This window comes from Engystomops pustulosus, chromosome 5 (assembly GCF_040894005.1).
Source record: "Engystomops pustulosus chromosome 5, aEngPut4.maternal, whole genome shotgun sequence".
Classification (NCBI taxonomy): Eukaryota; Metazoa; Chordata; class Amphibia; order Anura; family Leptodactylidae; genus Engystomops; species Engystomops pustulosus.
Genome location: NC_092415.1, coordinates 212,454,535 through 212,474,280, shown reverse-complemented (window position 1 = coordinate 212,474,280; position 19,746 = coordinate 212,454,535). Strand labels below are relative to the sequence as shown.

Below are 19,746 nucleotides of genomic sequence, written 5' to 3'. Positions count from 1 at the left end.
TCATTTCTTGGGACTGACAATAAATAAGAGGTCTGCCTGCCCCAGGTTCTTTTCCTGCTATAGACTTAGTTCTAATTCGGCCCTGGTTATCCTGTTATTCTGCTATTTAGCGCCTTTGCTCCAGTTCAGACTATCCTTATGCCTTATGATCTTGTGCAACATTTTTCTTTTGGTTCTGACACAGTTCTGGTGACTATTTTTTCTGTTTGCATTGTCTTGTTTTCATCTCCTTGTTTTGCTTAGGATGGAAACATCGACCAGTTGTCCCCATTGCTTAGAGTGGGTCTCTGAGTCCCCGAGGAATGTTACACAATAAAGATCATTTAACCCCTTAGTTACAATGTTACTCAGTGTTATTGCTGTTTTAGCTCCTATCACTCAGTGATGGTCGGATTAAGATTCCAGAGTGTGAGTGGGCAGTTTCTGAGCAGACACTTCATGATTCCTTTGTTCTGTGAGCTGCTGGGTGCTGACAATGTGCTTAGATTATCAGGGTACAGGGTTATATATTCTTATGAAAATTCACTAGTATCTGACACATAGGAAGAGATGAGACAGAGCAGAGATGATGAGATCCATGAACTGGATATAACACACAATGACACTCTCCAGCTCTGCTACATTTCTGCTCTGCCTCCCACCCTCATCTCCCTGTAGCTTGTAGATCTGCTCTCGCTGCTGCTGTTTGCTGGCAGGAAGTGTCTGGGTATCAGTGTGAGCTCCCAGGGGGGAGAGTCCGCAGCAGGGAGCAGAGAACAGAAAGAGCTCCAATACACAGCGTCAGGTAACGTGGCTGCCGACCCTAAAGTCAAAGGAACCAGGGTCGGAAACCATGGACAACCGAAGTGTATACAGCAGGACTGATAGACAGGTGGACTGCTGGATATAATAATGTGTTATTTTGTTATCCTGAGGACATATAAGAAACTTGTCTTTAAGGGAAAACCCCTTTAAGACGAGACTTAACGATTTAAAAAAGTGGAACTCTGAGAATAGACCAGTCATACAACAATGGATTGTTACACCAGGGAACCAGGGGATAGAAGCAAAGGTATATAGGACGTTTTCTTGGGGCGTTTTTTAGCTGGCAGTAAGGCTCTCTATTGGATGGACGGTTGATCGCCCTCCCCCGATATCCCGATGGAAAAAGTTACTGACTCTTCCCTATAGAAATGTACAAACATAGGGTCTGCCAGGACAAGCTTCTGGAGGTGCGCGGCCCTGGTGCTCCTCTTCTCGGACCCTCTTTAATGCCAGCACTGATAATGCTGAGGTAAAGGCCAGGGGTAGGGGGTTCTGAAGTGCATTTTTTTTTTGAAATATTGCCATAAAAACTGTTTATTAAAAAAAATTCATTGGTTGAATCGGAATATCAAATTAATGTCATGGTGACTATATTACGTAATGCGGAACTACTGTATTTTAATTCCCTCCTCCTCTCATGAACGATGTTTTTGGTTCCCTCATCTTCTTGTGGTCGGTGTTTTTGGTTCCCTCATCTTCTTGTGGTCGGTGTTTTTTGGTTCCCTCATCTTCTTGTAGTCAGAGTTTTTGATTCCCTCATCTTCTTGTAGTTGGTGTTTTTGATTCCCTCATCTTCTTGTGGCCGGTGTTTTTTGGTTCCCTCATCTTCTTGTGGCCGGTGTTTTTGGTTCCCTCGTCTTCTTCTTGTGGCTGGTGTTTTAGGTTCCCTTATCTTCTTGTAGTCGGTGTTTTTGATTCCCTCATCTTCTTGTAGTCGGTGTTTTTGGTTCCCTCATCTTCTTGTGGCCGGTGTTTTTTGGTTCCCTCATCTTCTTGTGGCTGGTGTTTTTTGGTTCCCTCATCTTCTTGTGGCCGGTGTTTTTTGGTTCCCTCATCTTCTTGTGGCCGGTGTTTTTTGGTTCCCTCATCTTCTTGTGGCCAGTGTTTTTTGGTTCCCTCATCTTCTTGTAGTCAGTGTTTTTTGGTTCCCTCATCTTCTTGTGGCCGGTGTTTTTGGTTCCCTCATCTTCTTGTGGCCAGTGTTTTTGGTTCCCTCATCTTCTTGTGGCCGGTGTTTTTTGGTTCCCTCATCTTCTTGTGGCCAGTGTTTTTTGGTTCCCTCATCTTCTTGTGGCCGGTGTTTTTGGTTCCTTCATCTTCTTGTGGCCGGTGTTTTTTGGTTCCCTCATCTTCTTGTGGCCGGTGTTTTTTGGTTCCCTCATCTTCTTGTGGCCGGTGTTTTTTGGTTCCCTCATCTTCTTGTGGCCGGTGTTTTTTGGTTCCCTCATCTTCTTGTGGCCGGTGTTTTTGGTTCCCTCATCTTCTTGTGGCCGGTGTTTTTTGGTTCCCTCATCTTCTTGTGGCCGGTGTTTTTGGTTCCCTCATCTTCTTGTGGCCGGTGTTTTTGGTTCCCTCATCTTCTTGTGGCCGGTGTTTTTTGGTTCCCTCATCTTCTTGTGGCCTGTGTTTTAGGTTCCCTCATCTTCTTGTGGCCTGTGTTTTTGGTTCCCTCATCTTCTTGTGGCTGGTGTTTTTTGGTTCCCTCATCTTCTTGTGGCCGGTGTTTTTTGGTTCCCTCATCTTCTTGTGGCCGGTGTTTTTTGGTTCCCTCATCTTCTTGTGGCCGGTGTTTTTGGTTCCCTCATCTTCTTGTGGCCGGTGTTTTTGATTCCCTCATCTTCTTGTGGCCGGTGTTTTTGGTTCCCTCATCTTCTTGTGGCCGGTGTTTTTTGGTTCCCTCATCTTCTTGTGGCCGGTGTTTTTTGGTTCCCTCATCTTCTTGTGGCCGGTGTTTTTGGTTCCCTCGTCTTCTTCTTGTGGCTGGTGTTTTAGGTTCCCTTATCTTCTTGTAGTCGGTGTTTTTGATTCCCTCATCTTCTTGCAGTCGGTGTTTTTGGTTCCCTCATCTTCTTGTGGCCGGTGTTTTTTGGTTCCCTCATCTTCTTGTGGCTGGTGTTTTTTGGTTCCCTCATCTTCTTGTGGCCGGTGTTTTTTGGTTCCCTCATCTTCTTGTGGCCGGTGTTTTTTGGTTCCCTTATCTTCTTGTGGCCAGTGTTTTTTGGTTCCCTCATCTTCTTGTAGTCAGTGTTTTTTGGTTCCCTCATCTTCTTGTGGCCGGTGTTTTTGATTCCCTCATCTTCTTGTGGCCGGTGTTTTTGGTTCCCTCATCTTCTTGTGGCCAGTGTTTTTGGTTCCCTCATCTTCTTGTGGCCGGTGTTTTTTGGTTCCCTCATCTTCTTGTGGCCAGTGTTTTTTGGTTCCCTCATCTTCTTGTGGCCGGTGTTTTTGGTTCCCTCATCTTCTTGTGGCCGGTGTTTTTGGTTCCCTCATCTTCTTGTGGCCGGTGTTTTTTGGTTCCCTCATCTTCTTGTGGCCGGTGTTTTTTGGTTCCCTCATCTTCTTGTGGCCGGTGTTTTTTGGTTCCCTCATCTTCTTGTGGCCGGTGTTTTTGGTTCCCTCATCTTCTTGTGGCCGGTGTTTTTTGGTTCCCTCATCTTCTTGTGGCCGGTGTTTTTTGGTTCCCTCATCTTCTTGTGGCCTGTGTTTTAGGTTCCCTCATCTTCTTGTGGCCGGTGTTTTTTGGTTCCCTCATCTTCTTGTGGCCTGTGTTTTAGGTTCCCTCATCTTCTTGTGGCCTGTGTTTTTGGTTCCCTCATCTTCTTGTGGCCGGTGTTTTTTGGTTCCCTCATCTTCTTGTGGCCGGTGTTTTTTGGTTCCCTCATCTTCTTGTGGCCGGTGTTTTTTGGTTCCCTCATCTTCTTGTGGCCGGTGTTTTTGATTCCCTCATCTTCTTGTGGCCGGTGTTTTTGGTTCCCTCATCTTCTTGTGGCCGGTGTTTTTTGGTTCCCTCATCTTCTTGTGGCCGGTGTTTTTTGGTTCCCTCATCTTCTTGTGGCCTGTGTTTTAGGTTCCCTCATCTTCTTGTGGCCAGTGTTTTTGGTTCCCTCATCTTCTTGTAGTCGGTGTTTTTTGGTTCCCTCATCTTCTTGTAGTCGTGTTTTTTGGTTCCCTCATCTTCTTGAGGACGGTGTTTTTGGTTCTTTCATCTTCTTGTTGCCGGTGTTTTTGATTCCCCCATCTTCTTGTGGCCGGTGTTTTTGGTTCCCTCATCTTCTTGTGGCCGGTGTTTTTGGTTCCCTCATCTTCTTGTGGCCGGTGTTTTTGGTTCCCTCATCTTCTTGTGGCCGGGGTTTTTGGTTCCCTCATCTTTTTGTGGCCGGTGTTTTTGATTCCCTCATCTTCTTGTGGCCGGTGTTTTTGGTTCCAGCCTCCTCTAGATTAAGCATTTTTCATACAGTGTCTCCCCTTGCATCTTGTATTTCTGCTGTAGCCCTTTCGGGGGAATGGAAGGTAAATGAAGTCTCAGTGTGGTGGAGGATCCGACTCCCCGTAGGTACAATGTAGGAGCGTCGCCCGGGGACACAGGGATATAGTGAGCAGTAGGAATGCGTCTGATTACTGCATCTAATGAATCTTCTCTCTTCAGACATTTCTCATAATTTACAGTCGTCCTGGTCGTCAGCCATTGCACCGTCCCCTCCCAATGTGTCCTCTCACTGATAAATATATGAAAAATGTACAGAATTCCTCATTAACTTGATTTATGGAAACTGTAAAGTTGTTATTAAAAAATGTACAAAAAAGATCTCAGTTTCCTGAACAGAACACATAATACATGACATAACCTCCATATACAGAAGCGTCCACGTTCTATAGGGTCATGGAGGATGTAACTGCCCATGACAGGAGCCACTACATCATTTAGCCCCAGACCAATTTGGAATGAGTTTCGCGTGACATAGGGGGTGGCGTAGGGGGTGGCGTAGGGGGTGCCGTAGTGGGTGACATAGGGGTGCCGTAGTGGGTGACGTAGGGGGTGGCATAGGGGGTGACGTTGGGGGCGACGCAGGTGTGGCACAGGGTGCACCGTGCTGGGGCCACAGTGAGGTTTATCTGCTCTGTTCATCTCATAAACTCCAATATGAATTAACTTAATATTAAAGCATTAAAATATTTTCATTTTAAAAATCTTAAATGACTCTGGTATCCAGTGGTGGAACTACCAAAAAATTCTAGATATAGAGGAAGAAAAAGTCAGTTTTGATGAATAATTGCAGTTTCAATGTAGAAAAATATAAAGTAACTGAATATACAGATATCTTTTTCACTCTTTAACTCATTTCAGCCAAGAGGTAAGCCAAAAAAGTTCTCTTTTACTCATTAATTTGCCCTCTGCCCCCCAATAATGTGCCCTCTGCTCCCCCAGTAATGTGCACTCTGCCCCCCAGTAGTGTGCACTCTGCCCCCCAGTAATGTGCACTATGCTCCCCCCAGTAATGTGCCCTCTGCTCCCCCAGTAATGTGCACTCTGCCCCCCCAAGTAATATGCCCTCTACCCCCCCACCATTAATGTGCCCTCTGCCCCCCCAGTAATGTGCCATCTGCCCCCCCCCCAGTAATGTGCCCTCTGCTCCCCCCAGTAATGTGCCCTCTGCCTCCCCCCAGTAATGTGCACTCTGCCCCCCAGTAGTGTGCACTCTGCCCCCCAGTAGTGTGCACTCTGCCCCCCAGTAATGTGCACTATGCTCCCCCCAGTAATGTGCCCTCTGCCCCCCCAGTAATGTGCCATCTGCCCCCCCCAGTAATGTGCCCTCTGCTCCCCCCAGTAATGTGCCCTCTGCCTCCCCCCAGTAATGTTGACGCCTCTCCTTATTTTTGAAAAAAAAGCTAATTTTCTTTCAGTGAAGTTAATATTAAATGAATGATAAATCCCCTCTATACATTGTTAATGTAGTAAATGACTATTCTAGCTGCAAACGTCTGTTTTTTAATGAACTATCTACATATATGTGTCTATATGCCCCAACAACCACCACCCCAGGGGTTTAATGGTACATTGTGTTTGCCAACTGTGTAAGAAGACAAATGGATGTTTAGAAAACCCTTGTTCCAGTTTTCTAGCACAGCTGAAAACAGTTTGGCTGATTAGAGAAGCTATAAAACTCACCTTCCTGAGAAGGTTGAGAATCTTGATCATCACATTTGTATATTCTATGAAACTCTAACAATGGCCAGAAGAAAAAACTTTCATGTGAAACTCGACAGTCTATTCTTGTTCTTAGAAATGAAGGCCATTCCATGCAACAAATCGCCAAGAAACTAAAGATTTCCTACAACAGTGTGTACTACTCCCTTCAGAGGAGAGCACAAACAGCCTCTAACCAGAGTAGAAAGAGAAGTGGGAGGCCCCGCTGTACAACTAAGCAACAAGACAAGTACATTAGTCTCTAGGGGGAGAATCCGACACCTCACAGGTCCTTCATCACATAGCGCCCACCAACCACTAGTGGCACCCTCTACAGTGAGTAGGTGACTCCAGGATGCGGCCTTCAGGGAGAGGGCATCACTGAGACTGGCTAATAAAAGGAAAAGATTAATATGGGCAAAAGAACTGACATTGGACAGAAGACGATTGGAAAAAAGTGTTATGGGCGGACAATTATAAGTTTGAGGCATTTGGATCACACAGAACATTGGTGAGACGCAGAACAACTGAGAAGAGGCTAGAAGACGCCTGACGCATAGTATCATAGTTTATGCGGTTGAAAAAACCATCAAGTTCAACCAAGGAAGGGCAGGGATTGGATGAGGAAGGGATTTATGGGAAACAATTCTACATAACAACCATCAATGTTATTTAGGTGTAAAAAGACCCTTCTTGAAGCTCTCTGCTGTCACTGCTGTGACCTGCGCGTGAGCTCTCTTCTCTCCCTGCTGTGACCCGCACCTGAGCTCTCTCCTGTCTCTACTGTGACCAGCGCCTGAGCTCTCTGCTGTCCCTGCTGTGATCAGCGCCTGAGCTCTCTGCTGTCCCTGCTGTGACCTGCGCGTGAGCTCGGCTATTCCACAGATTGACAGTTCTCATAGTAAAAAAGCCTGTGTCGCCTCTGGTGATTAAACCTTGTTTTCTCCAGACTGAGACAGTGCCCCCTCGTCTTATCATTTGATTTAATCTGAAACAACTTTCCACCATATTTTTTTTGTATGGACCATTCATATATTTATATAAATTAACAATGGGTGCAGGTAAGAGTTTGCTGTGTGGCCTCGATATTTCTATTTACGCCTCTGGTACTGTAGATTTTTATGAAATCATACAACTATTCTCGTAGGTCACTACTCATAGGGGTCAGAATGGTGAAGATGATGAGACCAGTGACCTGTGATTACAGGTGTGACCCACCGCCGTCTATCTGATCCCATCCATCTGATGAATGAATTCTCACTGAGAAATCTGACTCGGCAATGAGCAGGGGGGATGCGGTTCTCCTTACTGAGCAGCATTGTCCTCTGCTCGTGTCGGGGCTCATTAGTGGTTGTGGGCACTTAAAGAAAGGTAAACTGATCAGGTCAAAGTTACACAACACAGAGCGAGGCAGGAGTCCTGGGTGACCCCTGTAAGGGAAGCTACGGAGAGGGTAAATGTTACAATGGAGAGGTCGGGGTATTGTTCAGACTTCTGAGGGTGATACCTGGGATATGTGCTGGGTGATGGACACTGATTATCAACCACTCCGGCCTACGTGTGGGAAGATACGACCTCCAGGAAGGTCACATTGTGTTGGGTGTTTATGTGTGTGGGATGTACCGGGCAGCAGATGACCCTGACTATACAGTAGACGGAGGAAGGGCAGAACTTGTCTAACCACTTTTCTGTCAAGCATAAAACATCTAACAAGTGGAAACAAGGTGCTGAGGGCCAGTATGTGACCATCGTGTAGATCATCTGCTCCATCCATGATCTGGTGGATCTCTTGTTGTCGTTGCGTTAGAAGACAGTCAGTCTACAGGAGAGGAGAAGCCAGCTCAGGGCTCCATGGTCTATAGTAATCATCAGCAGCAGCAGCAGTGCTATCCCTGGGGTCTATGAGGGTCTCCAGGGTAGAAGTGATGAGTTGCTAGCTCCATTCTTTAAGGTGAGAACTTGGTGAAGACATTACAGAGCTGTAAGGTCTAAGACTCCAATTAGGATCTTGGAGATGTCGGAGGAGGCAGAATTGTGAGCAGCCAGGAGGTAATGGATCATGTGTGGGTGTCCAAACATTGTACCAGTAGTGATTAGGACTGGATCAGCACTTGCACCATATACATACAAGGTCTCCCCTACAGAGCGGACCCAGGGTTGTAGGCTGGAAACCATCTACTGTGTCAACCTCTAGGTTTCTGGTCATTTCTGCACCTACAAAATGTATGGACTCTACGGCAAACAATGGAACAGCTGGACAGGCGCTTCTCCGCATGATTCTCAACGTTCTGCCGTGTGAAGTTACAAAATGCTTGTGATATACAAATAAAATCCATCAAAAACCCCACAGACGATGCGTTTCGGACATGTCCTGTAATCTTTTTCAATTCAGACGGCAAATGTTCTGTCCTGACTTTATTAAAACAAATAAAACACAATCCAGGACTCGGAGAATCATTTGGAGAAGTGTCGCTCCAGCAGCTTCCATCAGGTTCTGCATCGGGGGACTAATAATCCACATACGTCATCTGTAACATCTGTGGGATCCTCTTCCAGGGTCCAGACATCATCATTTCAGAACAATTTAGCTCATTATGGCAACTGTAACAATAAGTGATAAAACTTTGTGATCTGTGGGGGCAGTAATGGGAGCAGACATTGACAAGTTAATTATATTTTCATACATATGCAAATTAGCCCAAGCGTGCTTTGTGGGCGGGACATTTGTCAGCTCCTCAGGCTCAGACAATGCAGAACTGTGCAATGACATCCCAGTATGTGATGGCCCAGCTCAGTATGATGGATATCCTCCCATCTAGGGGGTCACCAGACCTGAGGGTCCTGCAAAGTTTCTGTAAGCCTTGGATCTTCTCACTGTGTAATAAGTCTGGAGAGATACTGTAGAGGGAGGGACCAGGCTGCAAACAGCTGGAAGCAAGAGCTCAGGTCGTGTCAGACCGGTCTGGAGAAGTGGAAATTTCTCCAATTATTGCAGCAAGCCGCGGCCTGTAAAATTAAATCAATTTGTTCTCTTCCTGAGACTCTGCGGTGTGAGATCACCGTGTTGTATAATGAGGGTGAGTCAGCTCCGAGGATGAGGCGAGTGATCATGCAAAATGAATTCACAAGATACTTCACGTATCTCCTCCATGTAGAGATGACAAACCACCAGATCCCCCTGTAGGCCCCGGCCACATATACAGCATTGCTACTAGTGACTGTCATCTTCTCAACGTGTAGATGTGTCTATCTTCCTGGACGGATGTAACGTAATAATGAGGATACGAGGGGGATGCTGGATTTTTCAGAGCCTTTTAAGGGTATTTAGAGGGAATTTACATTTGAGACCTTCCATAATAGCCGGAGCAGGGCATGCTTCTCTGAGGAGCATCTCATGGACACTCTTATGGAGGGCATGCTTCTCTGAGAAGCATCTCATGGACACTATTATGGAGGACATGCTTCTCTGAGGAGCATCTCATGGACACTATTATGGAGGACATGCTTCTCTGAGGAGCATCTCATGGACACTATTATGGAGGGCATGCTTCTCTGAGGAGCATCTCATGGACACTCTTATGGAGGACATGCTTCTCTGAGGAGCATCTCATGGACACTATTATGGAGGGCATGCTTCTCTGAGGAGCATCTCATGGACACTCTTATGGAGGGCATGCTTCTCTGAGGAGCATCTCATGGACACTATTATAGAGGACATGCTTCTCTGAGGAGCATCTCATGGACACTATTATGGAGGGCATGCTTCTCTGAGGAGCATCTCATGGACACTATTATGGAGGGCATGCTTCTCTGAGGAGCATCTCATGGACACTATTATGGAGGGCATGCTTCTCTGAGGAGCATCTCATGGACACTCTTATGGAGGGCATGCTTCTCTGAGGAGCATCTCATGGACACTATTATGGAGGGCATGCTTCTCTGAGGAGCATCTCATGGACACTATTATGAGGGGCACGCTTCTCTGAGGAGCATCTCATGGACACTATTATGGAGGGCATGCATCTCTGAGGAGCATCTCATGGACACTATTATGGAGGGCATGCTTCTCCGAGGAGCATCTCATGGACACTATTATGGGGGGCATGCTTCTTTGAGGAGCATCTCATGGACACTATTATGGAGGGCACGCTTCTCTGAGGAGCATCTCATGGACACTATTATGGAGAGCATGCTTCTCTGAGGAGCATCTCATGGACACTCTTATGGAGGGCATGCTTCTCTGAGGAGCATCTCATGGACACTATTATGGAGGGCATGCTTCTCTGAGGAGTATCTCATGGACACTATTATGGAGGGCATGCTTCTCTGAGGAGCATCTCATGGACACTATTATGGAGGGTATGCTTCTCTGAGGAGCATCTCATGGACACTATTATGGAGGGCATCCTTCTCTGAGGAGCATCTCATGGACACTATTTTGGAGGGCATGCTTCTCCGAGGAGCATCTTATGGACACTCTTATGGAGGGCACGCTTCTCTGAGGAGCATCTCATGGACACTATTATGGAGGGCATGCTTCTCTGTGGATCATCTCATGGACACTATTATGGAGGGCATGCTTCTCTGAGGAGCATCTCATGGACACTATTATGGAGGGCATGCTTCTCTGAGGAGCATCTCATGGACACTATTATGGAGGGCATGCTTCTCCGAGGAGCATCTCATGTACACTATTATGGAGGGCATGCTTCTCTGAGGAGCATCTCATGGACACTATTATGGAGGGCATGCTTCTCCGAGGAGCATTTCATGGACACTATTATGGGGGGCATGCTTCTCCGAGGAGCATCTCATGGACATTATTATGGAGGGCATGCTTCTCTGAGGAGCATCTCATGGACACTATTTTGGAGGGCATGCTTCTCCGAGGAGCATCTTATGGACACTCTTATGGAGGGCACGCTTCTCTGAGGAGCATCTCATGGACACTATTATGGAGGGCATGCTTCTCTGAGGAGCATCTCATGGACACTATTATGGAGGGCATGCTTCTCTGAGGAGCATCTCATGGACACTATTGTGGAGGGCATGCTTCTCTGAGGAGCATCTCATGGACACTATTATGGAGGGCATGCTTCTCTGAGGAGCATCTCATTGACACTATTATGGAGGGCATGCTTCTCTGTGGAGCATCTCATGGACACTATTATGGAGGGCATGCTTCTCTGAGGAGCATCTCATGGACACTATTATGGAGGGCATGCTTCTCTAAGGAGCATCTCATGGACACTTTTATGGAGGGCATGCTTCTCTGAGGAGCATCTCATGGACACTATTATGGAGGGCATGCTTCTCTGAGGAGCATCTCATGGACACTATTATGGAGGGCATGCTTCTCCGAGGAGCATCTCATGTACACTATTATGGAGGGCATGCTTCTCTGAGGAGCATCTCATGGACACTATTATGGAGGGCATGCTTCTCTGAGAAGCATCTTAAGGACACTCTTATGGAGGGCACATTTCTCTGAGGAGCATCTCATGGACACTATTATGGAGGGCATGTAATGTGTGATTCCCCCTTTCTGCCAGGCTCTCATGCAATTGTGGGGGGTTCTTGATCTTTGTAGGATATTATAGGGGTGTAGAGGATATTGTAGGGGTGGTCATTAGTGGTGGCCTTAGAAGCTCTGGGTCACGTCCTATCACATAAATAATGTACAGTATGTGGAGACTGCACGTTGTGTCATCGGGGTGTGTGTACTCCACCACCCACACTACATCACCAGCCTCCTGCCATCATGGCCTACTTACGTAACAATGCAGACAGAGGTCAAGGCTCCTCAGCTTCCCACAGACATACAAAGCCCTCTACTACTGAAGAGGCTCACAAGGGGGTCTGTCGGAGACTAAAACCCCAACACACTTTGGGTAATCTGGAATCAAGGTGATGAAGAGTTAAAATTGGGGACCACTACCATGTCGCAAGCCTGCTAACCTTCTGGGGTCTCTGGACATAGTGATTCCCTATTGTCACCACATCTATCCTAAGAACAATGGCCCCTCCATATTACTTGTGCCCATGTAACTTTGGGGTTCTTCACACTGTCTACTATAATATCCTGAGATGGTGCAAGTTATTAGTGGTCTTCAGACATGACCGCGTCATGGTTCACCAGTCATAGATGTGGCAGCAATGTTCCGAGAGTACAATAGGCAGAATGTACATGAGGCTTGTTATATATGATGGTTACATTCCATTATTTATGTGTTACGAGGCATGGTAGATGTTGTTTCCACCTAGTAGGGCATCATCTTCTGGTTTTAACCCTTCAGCCCTGTACAGGAAGGTGGGTTTACTTCAGGGTGACCACCAGGTCGCTACTTCTTGAATTAGTCCTTATGTATGTGATGGACTCAGGTGCAGAGGGGGTCAGGTGTAAACCAAGGAAAGTCAATAATCAGGTCATAGGTCAGGCAACAATTATACAAAGTCAAAGGCAAACAGCAGGTGAAGGTGAAGTAACAGAAATAAGTCACGGGACACGGCCCATCACTAACGCATGTGTTTCTATGTTTCAGGTCCTTGGCGATCAGTCAGCAATACTCTTCTCTTGGGACGCAGCCCATCCCGTGTGGCTCCATTCCTGGCCTGCTGCCCAAACAGATGCGCTTCTGCCGGAATTATATAGAGATAATGCCCAACGTGGCGGAAGGAGTTAAGATTGGCATCCAGGAGTGTCAGCACCAGTTCCGGGGCAGGAGATGGAATTGTACAACGGTCAACGGCAACTTGGCGATATTTGGGCCGGTTTTAGATAAAGGTAAAGGTAAAGTGAAAGTGTCTCCATGTGTGATGCCATGGGCGACCCACCTGATGCAGGTGCTGCCTCATACCCATTACTCTAGTGTCGTCTTTGTTCGCGTAGTCAATGTCGGTGTGATGGTAAGGGAGGTGGCAGAGCACAGCTGCCTCCGCTCACTGTTAGTGCCGGCAGATCGAGGGTCGGGCGCGGGTGGTGGGTGAGCCACCTGCTACCTCCATATTTACCTCAATTTTGAGTCGTTTTGGTGCTTGTATGATTAGTTGTCCCGGGGAGAATGGATATCATCTCACTGATCTTGTGAGTAGTCACTGAGGTATCTCGGTGGGTGGAGGTGCTCTCCAGGATTGCCACCATGAGGCATTGTCTGGGGGTTTTGGCTTAGTATCTATATTTATTAGATGTACAGTTGTTGGATTCATTCATCATGGGTGGAAATAATCCGTGTGCGGACAATAGGAAGGATCCTGGAGAACCTGCAGGCACTGGACATGTCCTACCGGCGGGGTCACCTACAAGGTCACATCCCAGCCTTCAACCTCCTACATTAATAAAACCTCCTGCACTTTTAGAGATATTTAAATGTTCTCACTATAAAAGTTTTCTCAAGGTCTTTACATCTATGATTCATGAAGAAGTAGAAGAATTATGTCCATTGCTGTGTGACCCTCACTGAACCGATTTAGAGAAAAATTATCCAGATTCTCCACTTAGGTTCCAGAAATACTTATACATGAACAATGTTACTATCTCTCATATGATACACAGGCTGTGACTACCTCTCACACAGGATATACAGGCAGGGGGCGGGGCTGTGACTCCCTCTCACACGGGATATACAGGCAGGGGGCGGGGCTGTGACTCCCTCTCACACGGGATATACAGGCAGGGGGCGGGGCTGTGACTACCTCTCACACGGGATATACAGGCAGGGGGCGGGGCTGTGACTACCTCTCACACAGGATATACAGGCAGGGATGCGGGGCTGTGACTACCTCTCACACAGGATATACAGGCAGGGGGTGGGGCTGTGACTACCGCTACCTTTCAGCTGTGTTAAATGTTGCTGAGCAATGATGTTAGTAGTGTTGCCCCCTTGTTAAAGAGCCTGATTGCCATGAGGTGACACAGTACTGATGGCTTGCAGATGGAGTTGTCCTTTAATGAAATTATTTAATTATTCCATAGTGTGTGGTAAAACTACATAATCCAATATAGTTATCTGTGTATAAGGAAATAATGGAAGTGATGAGTACATGACACGGCCAATGAATCCACCGCGGTGACAAGGACCTTGTGCTGTTACTTAACCAGTCATTGAGAAGCTCCAAGCTTTGGCTTTTCTTTCCGGAGTTCATTGCCTGAAGGTGACCGATTGTGAGGTTCACCAGGATCTGAGAAGATGACCCCAGGATCCAGGTTATGACCTGCCACAGAGGAATGGCTCCGGTTTAGGATGTGTTCGGGGGGCTCTTCCTTTGATAAATACTTGTTTCTTTTCTCTTGCGGGAGGTGATGGCACCAGCATTTTATGAAAAAAGATTGAGTAGAAGACATTGACGGGAGACCCTGGTCCACTCCCCGCTGGGATATGCTGCGAGCACAATATCTCCGAGACCATGAGATTAAGCCAAAGAGAAGAAACTGAGAACGCTTGCCCACAATTCACACGCCCTTTAGATTGTTTTATTAAAGCATTTCAATAGGGATTTCCCTTTTGGCCGACAGCAAGGCCCTTCCAATGCATAGTTGTAGGTTGCTATGACTTAGTTGGTCCTTGCTAATCACTGCTGAGGGTGAATTTCATATAAAATATCTGGGGCCATTGTCCACTTAATGCAGCGTGACAAGTGCCAACACAAAGGGGGATTCATGCTCCCAGCAGGTAATAAGGACCATGTGCCATACCGGCCGGCCAGGGTTAAGGAGAATTGTCACATGTGATCAGACCTCTCAAACACAACCTCCCATTCAGCCCTCAGGTGGGCCTGGTGCAATCCCATTGTCCTGACACTTCTCTTCCAATACTTGTCACGGGCAGATCTCCTATTGATCACTGAGTGGAATGTGAGACCTTTTCACCCTCGTCTTCTGCCTCCGCCACTCTTTTCTTCCATTGTACATTTTGGGATTTGTAGAAATCTCGAGGAGATCTAATGTGTCGGTCCATACAGGGTGAATGTCCATGAGTGAGATCCTTCTGTTCCTGTGAATCTACTTCTTGTTCCATAGTTGATCCATCAGCGGGATGTTATAGCTCAGCAACTATGGAAGATCTGTATGTGATGCAGCCCATGATACGGTGTTCCCTGCTTGAGACTTGGTGTCAAGTAAATAATCCCAGACTCCATAGAAAGCTTCTGAATGGAGCTCCTTCTCATGAACAATCACTTATTTTGCCTTTGTCTCACCAGACTTATGGGAGGACTCTTGATATCATGGAGTCTTTGATGTGGGGTCTCTTCTTCATGAGGATTGACCTACAGTTCTTCAGAACTTGTTCACCTGTCAGGACCTAGGTTCTGCAGTGGACCCTTGCATGGAAGGGTCTTGCAGGGCTTTCCTGTGTGTTTGGGAGAAATAACTGGGTGGAGGGTCCTTGGACACTTGGGGAAGGATAGTTGGACCTCATGGCTCACCAGGAGACTTGTCTTGTAATGGATGAATGCACTTTTTATACATATATAAGGCCTGAGGACACTTGGGTTGGTTACACTCGCTACGTTACACCAAGGCCAGGCTTCAGCTGGACAGTGGCCACCAGATGTGTCTAAGGCCCCCCCCCCCAGCAATGTGTAGAAAGGAGCGGCCTCTGTGTACCTCTCGGCAGGGACACGTTATCATGGGTGTCAGCCATAAAGTTCCTCACACTCTGTAATAACGGGGAGCAGAGAGATGTGCGGCCCCCCTGTCCCCAGCGCGCTGAGGCCTGTTCTCAGGAGACATTTCTGCTCTAGTGAAGACCTGGCAGCAGATAACACTTGGCCTGATAACTTTACTATAGAGAAAAACCTGGCACATTCACTACTCACAGAAATGATTCGGGAACTTCCGGGGTTGAGCTCAGGGTAACGGTATTTCCAGCACTCGCTCTATTGTTAGTAAATAGGACTATAAGTGTCATAGTAACTACGGACATAGTGTAACTATAACATGTACTGAGTATATGTAGGCTCCAAGCTCTGGGGAGGAAGGATCCTGTGCCAAGGCGAGAAGAGAGGCACTTACAGACCTATAGATACTCAGAACATAGATACTCACAGACCTAGAGATACTCACAGACCTATAGATACTCAGAACATATATGTTCGCAGATACTCGGGCTCGCAGATACTCGGGCTCGCAAATACTCGGACACGCAGATATTCTGATATTTAGACACTCAATGACAAACTTGCTTTCTGTTTCACAAACTGTATTTATTGCCTTGTACATTTCCCCTGGATCCCCCTGAGCTTCTGCCTATCATGTACTTTTGTCATGTATACGATGATTTCTTTATGAACAGATTGAGAATCTTAATTCCCCTGTTTCTTTTCTAGCGACCAGAGAGTCTGCCTTTGTCCATGCCATCGCCTCAGCTGGTGTAGCGTTCGCTGTAACCAGAGCCTGTGCCGAGGGAACGGCAACAATCTGCGGATGTGACAACCATCACAAGGGTCCTCCGGGTGAAGGCTGGAAATGGGGCGGCTGCAGTGAGGACATGGACTTCGGAAACATGGTATCCCGAGAATTTGCAGATGGTCGAGAGGGCCGGCTAGATGCGCGTTCAGCGATGAACAGACATAACAATGAGGCAGGAAGAACGGTAAGAAAACTCCAAAATGTTTCATTAACAGTCTCACAGATACACGGTGGCTCCACATCCATTCAGATAATTATGTAGTATCATCCATGCTTGTAGTTTCCTTGATACCTAAATACAATATATGTATCCCTGAAGTTACATGCACTTAATCCTCGCCTAGTTCCTGATGGCCTACAGGCGCATTGAGAAATAGCAGGTATTATGTACACGGTTTGCTACAAACCACCAATGATATCCCAATCCATTCTATCCAAAATGATATGAGCTAACAATCATTTACCAGTCCTAGAGTCACTGAATAATGATCTTTCTTTTTCCTACAGTCCATCATGGACCACAGACACCTTAAATGTAAGTGTCATGGACTGTCCGGGAGCTGTGAGGTGAAGACTTGTTGGTGGTCACAGCCAGACTTCAGAATGATTGGAGATTATCTCAAGGACAAGTACGACAGCGCTTCGGAGATGGTGGTGGAGAAGCATCGTGAATCCCGTGGTTGGGTTGAGACCCTCCGACCAAAATATACTTTCTTCAAGCCACCGACAGAGAGGGATCTCATTTATTATGAGAGCTCTCCAAATTTTTGTGAGCCCAACCCTGAAACTGGATCATTTGGAACTAGAGACCGGATATGTAATGTCACCTCTCATGGGATCGATGGGTGCGATCTCTTATGCTGTGGACGAGGACACAACACAAGGACTGAGAAAAGGAAAGAGAAGTGTCATTGCATCTTCCACTGGTGTTGTTACGTCAGCTGTCAGGAATGTATAAGGGTCTATGATGTCCACACATGCAAATAAGCAAGAATTCCTTGATCAGACTCTTCCAAACCATAAACTACAGACTGTGGTGTCCAGGCATGGCTCAGTGAGACCATCCAATATGGCAGGGACCATTAAGTGTTTAACTAGTGTCCTACATCTTCTTGGACGTATCAAGATGCCCAGGAGAGTAGCTTCTCACTTATGTGGAAATTACCTTGAAACTTATAGTATCAATCAAAACAAAGATTCTAACCCGTTACCATGAAGCAGAACCTCGATTTTGTATTGTGTCAGTATCTACTGAAGACCGGTAGTTAGTGAAGGTTCAGCTCTGATGGATTAGAATGGAGTCCGTGTATTTAACATTCCTAATGCAATTGTAGCAAAAAAATCACTGCCCATCCTCTGTAATGTAACTTCATGTCACAACCTCTAGATGTAGATAGAGTATAGTTAGATGATTCCCCCAAGTCTTGTCTAAGCTACGTACAAGTCACCGGTGAGTTTCCCAAGGGCAGACAGATCTGTAGAGTGGAGACATGGGTTGCAGACAGTCGGGTAAGTGCAGAGAGAATTTCCAAATTGTTGAGTACATCGAGCAAGACCTAATCCTGTAACACCACGTGCCGTGAGTGTAGCCATTCCTGGAGGGCGTCCGTGCAGTATTTACTCACAATGGAAATGATCAAAATGCATAATGAGGTGTTGAAATACTTGGATGGTTATTGCAGAGGAACAGCCTTGAAAAGAGTCTCTGTGATATCTCATCCAAACTGTAGCAACGAGCACCAGCGACCCATTAGTCATTACTAAGTGACCCGCGGAGAGTCCTCTTACTGCCAGTTCTAGACATCAATTCCCACCAATAACCAGGATTTTCACACTATAGTAAACTCTGCACTTATAAACCTCGGCTATAGAAGACTGTCTACTCCTTTTGAACACGTGTGCTCCACATCCAGCACCCAGGATGGAGCTTCTTCTGCCGTCACTCTGGTTCAGCTCATAAATTCATAGCCTCATGATTTCAATTTTTTTTTTGAGCTTTTGGCCCGTGGTTTTCCACTTCAACATCCGGACAAGGAATAAAATACTGGGTGATACTACCAGAACCTGAGAGATTGAGAGGGGAACTTCTGGTCAAAATGCGGACCACACTCATCGAGATGGTTTCTTCTTCCCTTACAATGCTGCTATCCACCTTATTATAACTATACAAATATAAGGGTTTTCTTTCTATGAAAGAAATTGTTAGATGATCATTTTTTTAAGAAAAAAAAAATAAGATGTGAAGTTTTTGTACCGATTCATCTTCTGGTAATTTGTTGTTGCAGTTATACTCATTGGGAGGAGACTTGGGCAGGAGGCGTGTAGTTGGCTCTTCGAGGTCTGGATGACAGGGACTTGGAGATGAGGCCACCTGAGATCCTGACCAGCAACAGAAAGTTGTTCTTGATATTAGATTGAGAAACAATGAGATAGTTATAATTCCGACACTCGGGTCCAAGAACTTTAAGAACGGAACTTGAGTCTCGTTGTTATCATCTTCTTCTTCTTCCAACCTTTCGATGTAAAGCTGTGGCCCTCCACGATGCATGTGTCATGTATGATCCAAAGCTGTGTACAAATTAGGTCATGACTTTTTTTTTGTATTTTTTATGACTATTTATTTGATGAATAAATGTATATATTAGTGAGAGTATATATTTTCAGAGATGACTTTGTCGGGACAGTGTTGTTGCCGCCTGTTGCTACTGTTGTTGTGACCTCAAAGTCTTATTCCTGCACAATAGTCGTGGCGTTACCTTTATTACCATTGTGTTACCTGTACATTGTTAGATCTGTTAACTATATTAATAATTAAATGTGTATTCATTTGAAAAAATAACAAACCTCCCGCGCTGTCGGCCACGTGTCTCCTTTAATACAAAAGATTGGGAGGGATGATAACTGAGGCAATGACATGGCACTGTCGTAGGGTGTCTGAGACTATCATGGACGCGTCCTCAGGGTGCTCTCTGTGATACCCAAATAGGCGGTCCCCTACTTAAGGACACCTGACTCACAGACGACCCCTAGAAAAGTGTTGCACTAGCAGTAGTTCTTTGTTTTTTTTAAGACATTTTAGCAGTGAAAACTCGCAAAAAAAGGGCAATTTACTAAGAATACTATGTGCAGTGTCCAGTGTAGTGTACAGGGGGCACATTTACCTACCAGTCCCTGGCGCGTTTGTGCGCCCGATATTCTGCATGTGTCGCTTCCCCGCTCAGGTCCCCGGGGTTCACCTTCTTCTTCCCGGTGCATGTAAGTGCATGTCTTGCGACACTATTGGGTGTGATTGCACCAAAATCCAATCACATGTGACACAATCCCAAAATTTTCCCCAAAACCCAAAAAT

General features: G+C 46.2%; 1 protein-coding gene across 1 annotated transcript in view; it reads left to right on the top strand.

The window, feature by feature from the left end:
- WNT3A (Wnt family member 3A) overlaps positions 1-19,221 on the top strand; it is a 107,926-nt gene extending 88,705 nt beyond the window's left edge. The window contains exons 2-4 of the mRNA XM_072154571.1: positions 12,532-12,773; positions 16,316-16,581; positions 16,905-19,221. Of these exons, the coding sequence (XP_072010672.1) occupies positions 12,532-12,773; positions 16,316-16,581; positions 16,905-17,384 (988 nt within the window). The 3' untranslated portion in view covers positions 17,385-19,221. The remainder of the gene's footprint in view (positions 1-12,531; positions 12,774-16,315; positions 16,582-16,904) is intronic.
- The last annotated feature ends 525 nt before the right edge of the window (positions 19,222-19,746 follow it).